This window comes from Gymnoscopelus microlampas (assembly GCF_963454915.1).
Source record: "Gymnoscopelus microlampas genome assembly, chromosome: 17".
In the NCBI taxonomy this organism is placed as follows: domain Eukaryota; kingdom Metazoa; phylum Chordata; class Actinopteri; order Myctophiformes; family Myctophidae; genus Gymnoscopelus; species Gymnoscopelus microlampas.
Window position 1 is genome coordinate 20,580,162 of NC_139954.1, and position 13,637 is coordinate 20,593,798.

The 13,637-nt window shown below is 41.4% G+C and overlaps 2 protein-coding genes across 2 annotated transcripts; one reads left to right on the forward strand and one right to left on the reverse strand.

Annotated features, from left to right (window-relative positions):
• The first annotated feature begins 277 nt into the window (after nucleotides 1-277).
• Nucleotides 278-6,837, forward strand: xk (X-linked Kx blood group (McLeod syndrome)). Its single transcript, XM_084085031.1, has 3 exons — nucleotides 278-796; nucleotides 3,108-3,370; nucleotides 5,599-6,837. The coding sequence occupies exons 1-3, from the start codon at nucleotides 552-554 to the stop codon at nucleotides 6,552-6,554; spliced, it is 1,464 nt and encodes a 487-aa protein (XP_083941157.1). The 5' UTR covers nucleotides 278-551; the 3' UTR covers nucleotides 6,555-6,837.
• Nucleotides 6,838-8,810: 1,973 nt separating this feature from the next.
• LOC311064760 (dynein light chain Tctex-type 3-like) lies at nucleotides 8,811-13,234 on the reverse strand. Its single transcript, XM_084084695.1, has 5 exons — nucleotides 13,141-13,234; nucleotides 11,565-11,606; nucleotides 11,348-11,471; nucleotides 11,132-11,209; nucleotides 8,811-10,800 (listed from the first exon to the last, which is right to left on the reverse strand). Exons 1-5 carry the CDS (start codon nucleotides 13,165-13,167, stop codon nucleotides 10,730-10,732), a joined length of 342 nt encoding a protein of 113 aa, XP_083940821.1. The 5' UTR covers nucleotides 13,168-13,234; the 3' UTR covers nucleotides 8,811-10,729.
• Nucleotides 13,235-13,637: the final 403 nt, after the last annotated feature.

The window sequence follows — 13,637 nt, forward strand, 5'->3', positions numbered from 1 at the left end:
TACAAATGAACCTGGCATCTGTCTATAACATGCTATCTAAATGTTAGCCTTTGCATAAGCCTTTGCATTTTAGCCTTAATTTGCATAAGCCTGCAAGGTTGTCAAGGCTAGGGCAAGTGCTACACTTGTTCAACAAGTCTTATGAACACACACGCACACGCGCGCGCGCACACACACACACACACACACACACACACACACACACACACACACACACACACACACACACACACACACACACACACACACACAGTGTGAGTATTCCTTTTCCCACCACTGCTCGAATGACATTCCACAGTCACACACGTGCTCTTGGGGCGCAGCAGTGGAAAACACTTTGGGTTACTGTGCGCCCCCCACTGTCTGGCTGCGGGACGACACCATCGGTTGGGAAAAAAACAAATAGATGAGAAGCTAGAGTCAAGTGCGCCCACGGAATACCAACGACAGCATCTCGTCTTCTTTACATTATCAGACCTCGATGTTATGGATCTGTGGACCTTGTGGAAAGCCGCTCAGCACAGCTTTCCCAGATGGCGGAATGAGTGAGGATGCGACTCCCCAGTTCCATATTAGCGTCGGTGTCCCTCTTCACGGCCGAGACCACAGCGGCTCTGTACCTCAGCTCCACGTACCGCTCCGCGGGAGACCAAATCTGGCAAGGACTGACGCTCCTCTTCACATTCGTAGCGTCTGTGCTCGTACAGCTGACGCTGACCTTCATTCACAGGGACCTCAGCAGAGACCGACCATTGGTGCTTTTGTTGCATATTCTACAACTCGGACCCATCGTAAGGTTAGTGGGCTGTTTTTCTTCACTGCCTCTTGTTGTTTACCGTGGTGCTCTGCTTAGACTGCCAGTCAGCAACTGTCTGCAACCGAACCCAAACAGCATGGGCTTAAAAAGGATGGTCCTCCTGAACGCGTAACGCCTCCTGAACAGGTGTTGTTGTAGCGATTTCGTTCATAACGTGGTCTGTCTGCCCGTATACCCACTACCTCTACTCAGAGTGTTGTGTTTGAGTGCATTATTACGCATACGCGGTTACGCATGTCCTCAGGCTGCATGCACAGTATGCTGGGGTGCAGTGTATGTCTGAGTCTGACCCATTTAGTGAGGAAATAAACGCAGCACTGATCAATACGCCTATCGCCCATTAAATGTAAGCCTGATCGAGGTTAAATCAGTCATGGCTGCCGCAGTAGACTAACCAGCCAGCCTGTCTGCTGCTCAAGCACCACCGAAATCCGTAGCCTAAGCCTACCTCTTTTAAAGATCTGCATATACTATGATATGAACAGTAGCCTACAACATTTGTCAAGAAAGGCCCCTTCAATTTGCTCGTTTTTGTTATCACCCATAATGTCAACCAATCAATCATTTCTACACGAGAGCTTTATCGGCTGAAAAAAGACCACAATATATAGCTTATCCACCATAAGGCTCAACTGGAGTATGGTAAGCTTCTATATTTAGATGGATAATAATGCTGATAGAACAGAGCGAGTTTCCAAATTCAGAAGCAATATGGTCGATATTAGCCCAGAATCTGAGGTATTTGATATTATATATTGTGTGGTGTATTTTTAGCCCCATTTGGAACCTCTCTCTCAGAGGGAGATTGGAGCTAGTGTATTTTAAGAGATGAGTGGATGTATCGTGTAAGTGTGTACATGTATGTGGTAATCTCATGTGTAGCGCTTTCCATATTGAATAGCAGTCTGGTCTGTGAGATTCCCTGGATGTGGGATTAGGTTTAGATTCCTACAGATTGAAGGGCAGATGGCCATGCCAGTTCCAGGCTCATTCAGAGCAAGACGGCATTATGTTTCAGTGAGTGACATCCCTCCGACACTGTTGATTTAAGTTAGCACTAGCAGTGCACCAATCTTTCTGGTTTTGTGTCCCTGGGTTGTTTAAATAAGTGTCAGTCATATATATATATTCTTTCTGGGAAACAAACTGTCTCTAGTTGCTTTGTAGACCAGTTAAACAGTCCTATCTGTTTATTTACCTGCCAGGGCTTCTGTAGACCTGACCCTGGATTGTTTCCCCTTGAGTGTACAATGTAATGATTAGTTTATGAGCCTCCCCCTCTTTGCCCCCAGTGAAGAGCATAGCCAAGAATAGCATGCTGTTGGGTTCTTATCTTTGAAAACACAACTTGAGAAGGGGATGTCCGTCTCTACCCTATAGCCGGCGCATGCACTTCCTTCCTCCTCCTCCTCATCCATCCAAACTAACCACACTCCCATTATCTACCAAGAGACCATTGTCTTAAAAAAATAAAAACTGAAAAAATGTACATTAGAGGTTATTGGACTTATTGCATTATCTCTACCACCAACACAGCTCGGTTTCCTCTTGATTAGGTCATTCCCTTCCTACTCTACTCAGTTGGAGATAGTAATAGTATACTGTATGCATCTCATCTCAGGTTACTTATTCCCGTGCATGCCAAAGTGGATATGTAACACTTGAACCTAACACAAAAATGTGTGGACCATCAGGGATACTGGGGTTTGATTCCTCCGCGATGCCTCCAGCTTGGCCAGACGTTCCAAAATTACACAATTGGTCATGTTCGTGGGTGAGAAGCCAGTGAATCTCCTCACTGTCAGGTGAAAAGAAGTGGAGCCTGGTGACTCCATGTGTATCGGTGCCGGAGACATATGTGGTTGGCTGCACCCTCCCCAGACCAAACTGTAGGGGTTGGCAGTGACAGCCAGGGACTATACTACTAAACTGTCATAATATATGTTGTGGAATATGGGTTGCTTTGGGTACTTGTTTTATGATGTAGGCCTATCATGTACAAATTATTATAGAAATTAGATTATTAGAAAGGCGTCTATGATTTGAAGGCTGTTCATGGTGGTGACTTCATTTAATTTACCCCCCGCTCCACATGGATGGTTTGATAGCAGTCAAGATGGTGCCTGTGTGCATTTTTGTGTACGGTAGGCATGTCTCACAGTGTGTGGATGTTGCTGTCATCTGTGTGTATACTTGTTTGTGTTTATCTTCGGTACCACTCGCACTGAGAATAAAAGACGAAAATATGCCACCAACTTAAATGCTATTTCCATGTTCCTTCTGCTCTTAGGTGTCTGGAGGCATTCTGCATCTATGGCAGCGTGGGTCGCGTGGAGGAGCCCTATGTCAGCATCACCAGGAAGAAGCAGATGCCTCGCAGGGGTCAGTCTGAGGAGGTGGAGCGGCAGGTGGGGCAGGCGGAGGGCAAACTGTTCACACACAGAGCGGCCTTCGCCCGCACCTCTGTCATTCAGGCCTTCCTGGGCTCGGCCCCACAGCTCACGCTGCAGCTCTACATATGTGTTCTACAGCAAGGGGTGTCCATTGGGAGAGGTGAGGGGTATGCATGTGTGACATGTCTCTTTGTATCGAACAATGATTGTTCTGATTGACAAAAATGCATATACACAAACATACAGTATTTGTATATATCTGTTAAAAAGATAAAACACAGGAAAGCTTGAGAGATTATTCAAATTTGTGTGTAAACTGAGTGCCGTGTGTGTTTTCTTTTCTTTTGTACATTCATACAAAAAAACAGCATGGGTACTGTACTGTAAATGGAACCTCTTACAATTCAACTAATTGATGGTTATACGTAGGTCCAGCTGCTATTCAGACATCTCTTTATGGATGACTTGAAGTTAACAATGGAACAATGTGTGTTAGGGATGGGCATTTGGGCATTTATTTTGTTAATGTACTCTAGGAGTGCTCAGCGGTTAAACAGGCACAATGTCTTATATCATATTCCTACAAACAACCATTGCAGCGCATATCACAATTCACAATGCCTAAGAAGCCTTGGACACAGCTACAGTGTCATAATGTCGCAGTTGACATCACGAAGTCCCGCGGTATCTGCGTCTATGGTCTCAGTAGAGGTGAACAGTGTCCAAATAAAGTTAAACACTTATCTGTCTTCCTGGAAACGTCTTCCACCCTGCCATGTGGTTTCCTAGATGTCTCTACCAGCTACAGTTTCAGATCAAAGGCTTTTGTTTATTTGAAAAGACAAGACATTAAACATTTTGAAAAAAACAGAACAAGCGTGTAACATGTCTTGTATGAGTTACAAATATATGCAATATTTTTAAACTAGTTATATATTTCTATCAGTTATTTTAAATGTTTTGTTAATTAGTCCTAAACAGATAGTGATTTATTTTGTGTACATTTCTTTCCCGTATGTGCGTACATCAGTCTTTTTCACTAGGTATAGAGTTGAAGTCGGCTCACCTTTCGAGTCCAAGTCAAGTCTCAAATCATCAGTATCATGGAAATCTCAATCTGAACTCTGGCTCAAAAATAACTTCCATGAGGGTGAGACCAGAAAGTGATGAGACAGACCTTTGTTTATCGGGATCTCTCAGAGAAGATGACCTTGAACAGCATAGGGTGGAATGTGATTTCACAGCACCTTGACAAGACAGGAAGGGGAAAGGAGAAGTGCTCTGTTTAGTACACACCACAAACAATAAACCCCCTCAGGCTTGCTGTGTAGCTGTTGTCTATCCAGGCTCTGGGCCATCCTCAATGGCCCACACATGTTCGTTTTATTCCAAATACGTCCTCCTCCGGGAACCCACAAGGCAACACACAGCAGCTAATCAAGTTTCTCTAAGCATGAATATACATACAAACTTAGATACGCTATTGTGTGGTCAAGTCTGTCATCATGCCAGAGTCCAAGTCTTGAGTCATTGCCGTCCAAGACTCTAGAATAAATGTGACTCAAGTCCGAGTCCTGAAGTGAAGTCATACATCTCTGCTATGGGTACATTCATTATCAGAATACTGCAGACACAGAGACCCTGCTAGCTGGCTTAGCGTCGGACTTATTAGCTAGTTCCCTCCACAGGGAGTTGTTTGTGGTCCCTCAGTCCCTCTCCACTGAGTGAGCAGTCTGTCCCCCAGTCAAGAACACAGCTCCACTGTGACGTGGGCTGATTAGCTAAGTGCCATATTGGACATAAGCATCTGTTGTTTGCATGAGTCAAACTGGTATTATGTAACTATGTATGTATTTGTTTGTGTGTGTGTGTGTGTGTGTGTGTGTGTGTGTGTGTGTGTGTGTGTGTGTGTGTGTGTGTGTGTGTGTGTGGTGTGTGCGTGTGTGTGTGTGCGCATGCCCTTTATTGTTGCACGCTTAGTCCATGTCTACTGTATTTCAGACCATTGCATGCTTCGGGTTGGCTGCATAGCGGCAGCAGCAAAGTTGAACTTTTTTCTACTTTGCTTCTCCACCTTTATTCACTTTATACAAGTATAAGAGAGGAAACTTCTTGGGTTTCGTATCCTTGACATTGCAGCTACAAGAAAAACAGCAACAAAATAATAATAAAATAATGTATTTGTTTGAGTTTTAAAAATTACCTCTATTCCTGAGAGATTCAGAAATGTAAAGGTCAACAAAGAGTCAAACTGAAACATATGGTCCTGCTGATTGAACACGATGGCAAAGGATAAACTGTCATTATAAACCAGCGCCTTTCATTTGCTGTCCTCGTAGACCCTTGGTTGATAATGCCTTCCTATTTCTCTCTCACTCCCCATGTCAGGCACCCTAATGGTGATCTCTCTGCTGTCCATCGTGTACGGCGCGCTGCGCTGCAATATCCTGGCCATGAAGATAAAATATGATGACTATGAAGTAGATATACGGCCCATGGCCTATGTCTGCATCTTCCTGTGGCGGAGCTTTGAGATCGCCACCCGCATGGCGGTCCTGGTCCTGTTCAGCTCTGTGCTGCAGCTCTGGATCCTGCCTGTGGTTCTTGCCAACTTCCTAGTTTTCTTCCTCTACCCCTGGATTCTGTTTTGGCACAGCCACTCTCCATTCCCTGACAACATAGAAAAGACACTGACAAGGGTAGGAACCACCATTGTGCTCTGCCTGCTCACTTTCCTCTACGCTGGCATTAACATGTTCTGCTGGTCAGCTGTTCAGCTGAAACTCAGTGACCCAGACCTAATCAACAAGTCCCAGAACTGGTATCGTATGGCTGTGTACTACATACTGCGCTTTGCAGAGAATGCTTCGCTGCTGCTGTTGTGGTATATCTACAAGACGGACTTCTACAAGTTCATCTGTGCCCCACTGCTTGTGCTGCAGCTGCTAGTGGCCTATGCCATTGGCATTTTCTTCATGCTGGTGTTCTATCAGTTCTGTCATCCCTGCCGAAGGCTCTTCACTTCCAGCATGTCCCAGGGCTTTTGGGACTGCTCCGCCCTCCTCTGTTTGCTCTGCAGTGCTAATTCGTCGGAAAATCGGCCATTAGACAAGGCGGCCCTGGAGTCAGCCAGTCCCACTCCACTCAAAGAACCAGCTAATGACAAAGTGTGCGAAACACCCAATGACACAACCTATGACATGCCCAATGACACAACTTATGACATGCTCAATGACTCAACCTATGCAGAGTCACTGAGCATGTCCAAGGACATGGGTGAAATTATAGGCGGTCAAAGGAACGGTGATGTTGGGCACAATGTATCCTGTGAGTGTGATGCTTAAAGGTGCAGTAAGTGATATCTTTTGTTAAAATAAGTGTTAAATAGCTCTATATTCTGATAGCAATCTTCGCTATAGAGTGTTCAGTAACAGGGGTCTCCCTCTCTGTAGAAAACAAAAATGAGCCGGGTGCAAAGCTCACAAAGATTCACCGTAAGAAAGTATTAGCCAGCACTCCGAAGTCCTTCTGGTACCTTTAATTCATAGATGCAGGGACAGCATACACAAACGCCTTTCGGCGTCAAGCCTTCCTCAGCGTGTATGATACACGCTGAGGAAGGCTTGATGCCGAAGAAGGACCTGAAGGACTTCGGAGTGCTGGTTATTACTTTCTTACGGTCTCTCCCTCTCTGTCCCTCCAGCACTTTACTAAACAGGAAATGCATTTTCAGGTCAGGATATCAATTTGAACCAATCAGGAGAAAGAACTCAGGATAAACAAGTGAAATTGGAAGAGGTGGTATAAAGAAATGAGCACAGACAATTTTAACTGGAACACTGTATTCACGGGCGTCCCCTGAACAAACACTGTATTACTGTATTGCAGTGATTACTATCTGAATATTGAACCTTATAACAAAAAACAAACGTTCAGTTTTAACCCAAAAATATAATTTAATGTACACTACCTTTAAATTGTCTCCATCTCTCGACATACCATTTAAAGAGAACCCTGACATCTGGCACCCATCACATCTGATACTTCATTCCTCTCCTGTAATGCTGAATTCACACCAGCAGCGGCAGCTATTTTACCGCTGTGTTTTTCTGCTAAATGAGGGTTTACAAAACGTCTGAATCCCCCAGGTCACCTTTGTTTGCACGCTTAGTCCATGTCTACTGTATTTCAGACCATAGCATGCTTCAGGTTGGCTGCATTGCGGCAGCAGACAAGTTGAACTTTTTTCTACTTTGCTTCTCCACCTTTTGCTGTCTGCTGCCGGTAGTGGTGTAGTCGCTCCTCGCTCGGTAGCGAATTCAATGAACCTCACTGCTTTCTCAGAACATGGAAGCCTGCTGCTGATGTGAATTCTACGATGTCTGTTACTTTCACAATTGGAGCACTACAATCTTAGTGTCATACCTTCCACCATGATGCTCCAGTATGTTCTTGACCAGTCCATGAGAGTTGTCTGCTATCCTTAAGGAAATGATACAAGTATGCATAACTTGATATACTGAAATGTGAAATCTGTGTTCAAATCACTGGTGGATTTTAACATGATATAGGTACAGTAGGCAATGTACAATCAAATATACTGTAGAAGTGGTGTTCATCAGCCTCTTCAGAGACATTGTCCTAGCTATTAATACTGCAGCCTTCAATGTAAACAAAAGCATTTTCTTTTCTTTTGAAAGGTTTGGAAAGGGTTTAGTTGACTACATCCCCGTATACTATATGCTGCAATATTGAGCACATGGAGCCATGTGCTTGGACTGATTGTATTCAGAGGTTTTTAATGTTGGCATGTGCATGGAAAGAGCATCAAATGTGGGCACTGTATTAATCTGCGGGGGTGAGACTATTTTGTATTTTTCCTAACCCCCTACTTTTATGGCTGCAACCAACACTGCTTTATTTACAACTCGACAAGAGCTTTATCATAATATGCGCTGCTTCTGTGATGTATTTGTGCTTACAGTGAAATGTGAATTTCCACACACTACTGCGCTGTAGACAGCCATTTCTCTCATTAATCACAGTACTGAATACGCATGGGCTCTCTGCGCATCAATTATTTGCATGTTTACAAAGGATGTTTGTGGTTTCCACTCAACTCTTGAGCAGCACAATAGCGATGTCAATGTGAGATGCTTTGTTTGGATGTTTATGGGTTTCGCTAATTCATGGTGTGCCATATAGTTCTGATGTCTGCCTTTTGGTCACTCCAAAATTAGTGTGTCATTAATTAGGCTTTTTACTCTAGTGGACACAATTTAGATAATATCTGTGTGTGTGTTTGGGGGGTGGGGAGATCATCACTTGGAATGAAGTCTTTACTAAGTTTCAATCTGTAATTGTGTGTTGAATGTTTGTTTTTGTCTATTTTGCACTAACTCTTTCTTGCAATGCAACTGCAGAGGGAGGATCACCTTGAGTATCATGCGAATGCTCTTATTGTCTGTACAAATAAGACGACCTTTGACATTGAAGCCAAACTAAATATAAAAAATAACATTGCATAATGTACACATGAGCCAGCTCATAATTACACACACCAAAAGAATATTAAAAAAAAGAAGTCTACAGAAAATGAATTCAAGTACATTTATATTTATACTGTGATTTTGTCTGAGTAGTTTTATTTTGAACACAACTATAGTAAGCATTCCATACAGTTATGCTGACCTCATGTGGGCTATGGTGGTAACAGCTTCTTCCTACAGTAGTCTAATGTATACTTTGTTGTAAGACTGTTTTCACTTGCTGAAAATAACTGATGTTTTTTTAGTTGAAAACCTGTTATTTTCAGGGAAACCTACAGCCATAAAACAAAGTATATATCAGGCCTTAATGGCTCAGTTTTGTGTGCCTGAAGGGCTTGAGCATTGGAAACGGATAATACTGCACAAGCCCTTTTTCTAAAAACTGAGAAATGGACCTAACCACCAGACATCCATTTCAACATTTGCCTTAATGTAATAAATAATTCACAAAACCTTTGCATCATGACGTACTTTCTTAAGGTTGGGGTCAGTGTGACATTCAACCCATATTCACATACTTTGTGGAATGAATGGTGACCCTTTGCTGTTTGTTCATGGGTCAATTTATCTTTATCTTCAAGTATTTTAATGTTTTCTGTGCAGATTTGACCATTTCCACATTAATTTGTAGACAAAGATGTGCTTCCTTAAATACATTTAATGATTAAACAATTAAACCCAATTAATTTGTTCAGGCAAACAGAACTCAGAATGCAGTTTTCTATAGTCTAAAGTCCAGAGGAATATTCTGTCCTAAGGGATTGGACATTAAGAAGTTGTAGTGTTGGCCTGGGGCCAGAAACATCAAACATACACAAATCCATAAACACACATCTTCATAGACCTTTACCCAGGTCAATACAAAACATTAAAATGTCAATTTGTGGTCCAGTTGGTACAAATATTTTATACAAGTAACAAGTTGGCTGCAGCTCATCAATCATGACAAACACTACCAATTCAGAGCTTTTCTTAAATATATTTTACACAGTATTTCTTAAATAGTACTTCAGTCATTAATTAACCTACCTAGGTGTCATGTCTAATTTTGGAATCTAATGAACCAGATCATGTATTGCATTATGGAAAGTTGATACCATTTTGGCTGTTGGAATTACAATTATTAAATCTTCTCACTCTCACAGAGAACATCATATATAGGATATCAACTGATGGAAATCATAGTTCCTATCCCAAGCTTACTGCGAACTGTGGGGAGAGATTACACAGTAAAACCTGAAAGTTTAAGGACGACTTCACCCATTTTCAACCTATCTTCATATAATTGGTCCTCACTAATGCTCATGATAAAAAATAAATCTACTTGCTCTGTGTCTCATAGGAGGGCTTTGGACACATCAGAAACCCACCTACCAGTAACATCATCATTAGGCAGGTTTTCTTTTTTTTAAATTATTAACACGAGAACAATGGCTTCCATAATAGCATGCCAACTTCCCAGGAATAGAATTCCCCATAGATGATGTCACTGGTAGGCAGGTTTCTAAATTGTCCATAGCCCTCCTCTGAGACAGAGTGTGTAGACAAAAATGGTACCATATTATGAGAATTAGTGAGGACCAATTATATAAAGATAGGTTGAAAATGGGAGAAGTCGTCCTTTAAGTTAACTTATGTTAATTTAACCATTTGTAACTCAGTGTACAAATGTAACAACCTTAAGGTCCCTTACAGTCCATTTGGTTACATTTTGTACACACTTTTGAGTTAAATTAACCACATGAACCCTATGAACCCTATAAGCTCACACTACAAGCTCACACGTGAGCTTGTAGATTAGAACAGCTTAAGAGTATAACAGGATTTTACTGTGTAGTTACTCTTGCAAAACTTTCAGTCATAAGTAATCAGCATAGGATCTTCCGGGCTTGTTGGTCACTGTGTACGCCTTTTGAAAGAGCTACTAGCTTTTGTGCAAACAAAATATATGTAGAGCATTTTTGTGTCGTTTACACAGCAACAGCAAAGACACTGACCACGCAGTACATGGTGCGGTTCTCCCACCTGACTGTGCAGCTTCCTAGGAGACAATCACAACATTCACTGTAGTAGCAAATATTAATTCAAACACAAAAATACACTACATCACCAAATAAAATAGGTCTTAGTGCTGGTTTAAATACAGGTATAGAGCAAAGGTTTTAGTTGGAAATCAAAACCTTGGTATTTTTGCATTGATTTGTTGATTTATTTTTATTTAAAAGAAAAACATGCTTCTTGATTATTTAAATAATCGGAAAAGTAATCAATAGAATAATCGCTAAGAAAATAAAGTAGAGTTGCAGCCATAGTTGCAAGGTGCATCTTGGTAATGCATTGTTAATGGGCAGTGAAAGTTGCCCCTCCCTCACCATCAGTCGCAGTGTCCCAGTAGCAGGAATTAGCTGTGTGGAGACCAGCACCACTCTTCTGCATGATGGCACAGTTCACTGCAAAGACGATACGAGGCAGAAGTCACATAACTCACAATACAAATCCATCTGCTCATTTGTATATAATGTTTATCTTTACTGAGAGCAGAACACATCCCCACATGTAAACACACATACAGTAGCATATTACTTTACCTATGTATTTGAATGGTCTTCCTTGTTTGACCAGCTGAGTGAGAGAATGCTCCACTATGGTGGCAGTCCACTGGTTCACTTTGTTCTGGTTATAGTCTGTTCCACCAATCACGCCTTCAATGCACTTGAGACAAAGACAGCAAGAGATAATTATGAACCCAAACATAACATCAAAGATTGTCTTCACAATGTAAAAAGGTAGAGGTTTTTTTTCTACCTCCTTAACTGAGACACTGGCCTCATCTGCGTTGAAGATCACCTACAATGTGATGAAAAAAGAATTAGTACGACCTGGATATTGGAACCACATGGATGCTTTTCCTTACACATACGTTTGTTTTCATTGCTTTCAATAGGCTATCATAAAGTATTTTCAACTACGTTCCAATCAGTGAAAGGCACTGTACAACAAATACACTTATAATTCTTTGATCATGTCAAAGTTATAATTCATGAGGACATAAAACCTCACCCTTTACCATCTACCACAGGCCAAGGGGTCAATCATCACCAAAAACAAAGACACACTTTTAGTAAGAAATTAAAAATATTATGTATTTATTATTTAATCGTGGTCTAGGGCTGTGCAATATATTAATATAACATGCCATTGAATATTGTGATAGACAAAATATCATCAGGGATTATGGTTATCATTTTCAAAAAGCTGTGTATATTTTTTTATTTATAAAAGCATTAATAGTGAATCCCATTGACCCACACTATCGTCATAATAACTATATAGAGGTATTTGGCCAAAAATATCCTATTTGATTCTGTCCATATCGCCCAGCCCTTATGCCTACACCACCATTTCCACAATTTATTTAACAGTATTCTGTGAATGCAGACATAATGAAATCTGGTGATCCCTGACCCTGAGTCAGACTCACTGACAGTTGAAACCTAGCCTTGGATCAAGACTATCATTGATGTATCATTTGATTTTTATATCTACGATAATATTGGCTAGCACCCCCCAGTACGTCCTGCATTGTCATCAATAAAGCCCGTACTTCTCCGTACATGTTCAAAGAATATATATAAGGTCCTTACCCGGTTGCCCCAAATTTTAACTCGCGCTTCGAAGGCTTTGTACAATGTATTAGTCGGTATTTTTCAATAGAGAAGTGTTTTAATCCCGTCTGTGTCGTATTCTGTCGTAAATTCCCTGTGTTCCTTAATGGGCGGTAGTGACTGGACGCATCCGGTGAAAGACGGAATTACACTCAATGTAAACAGGAAGTAAACGAGGGGGGAAATGGCGTTCGGCCACAGACGGGATTAAAACACGTATCTAATGAAACATATGGACTAATAATTGCACAAAGACTCCGAAGAGCGAGTTATCATTTGGGGCAACCGGGTAAGCACCTTATATATATTTGTGTGTACATGTTCAGAGAAGTACGGGCTTTACTGGTGAAAGTGCAGGACGCACTGGGGGGTGCAGGCCAAGACTATCGTAGATACGAAAGTAAAAGTCAGACTCGATCAAATACATCTATGATAGTCTTTATCCAAGGCTAGTTGAATCCATAGAGTTAAAAATAAGGTTGAAACCTAGATTCCATTCATACTTTGACAGGCCATAGAACATCAATAACAGACAACACACAGCTGACCACACCCGGGGATACAGGACAGGTACCCGGCCGGGACAAGAGTTAGCTGAGCTTTAGCCAAATGTAACGGGCTTAGTCCTATATATTTAACGTTAACAAAAACATGATGTAGATCTAGATGATCTGACTGCTAGACTACACACATAATGTTACTACATTAAGCGTTACCTCATCCCCGGAGTTATATTCTTCCATTGTTACTCTGACACAATTCGCTCCTGACCAGAAATGTCCTGTTGGCTCTGTTACTGTTCAGTGTTACCATATTTCGTGAGAGAAATAAGCAACCAGGTCTAGGAAAACAAGCCCAAAAGAAGCAATTTAAGGTCACATAAGCACTATTTTCAAAAACTCTTGCAATAAAATGTGGAAAATGTATTTTCAAAAACTCTTGCAATAAAATGTGGAATCTTTTTTTCCCAAAAACTCTTGAAATAAAATGTGGAATATTTTGAATATATTTGAAACATTCTAATAACACATGCTCCCTGGCACAAAACAGTTTCATGAGGAACATATGTGAGAACTACTGGTTTAAATAATAATAAGAAATGTTGGAAGCAAGCCTAAATAAGCAAGTACACTTTAGAAACAAGCCCCAAAAACGCAACCTTCAACTAGTTACAAGCAAGTGAAACAACGTTGCAGAAAAATAAACCAAAAGT

Excerpts from the sequence above, each read along its gene's own strand:
- xk (XM_084085031.1), top strand. The coding sequence starts at position 552 with ATGCGACTCCCCAGTTCCATATTAGCGTCGGTGTCCCTCTTCACGGCC. Across the intron at positions 797-3,107 it reads CAACTCGGACCCATCGTAAG|GTGTCTGGAGGCATTCTGCA; the intron begins GTTAGTGGGCTG and ends TTCTGCTCTTAG. Across the intron at positions 3,371-5,598 it reads AGGGGTGTCCATTGGGAGAG|GCACCCTAATGGTGATCTCT; the intron begins GTGAGGGGTATG and ends TCCCCATGTCAG.
- LOC311064760 (XM_084084695.1), bottom strand. The coding sequence starts at position 13,167 with ATGGAAGAATATAACTCCGGGGATGAG. Across the intron at positions 11,210-11,347 it reads AAGACCATTCAAATACATAG|TGAACTGTGCCATCATGCAG; the intron begins GTAAAGTAATAT and ends TCGTCTTTGCAG. Across the intron at positions 10,801-11,131 it reads CTGGGACACTGCGACTGATG|GAAGCTGCACAGTCAGGTGG; the intron begins GTGAGGGAGGGG and ends ATTGTCTCCTAG.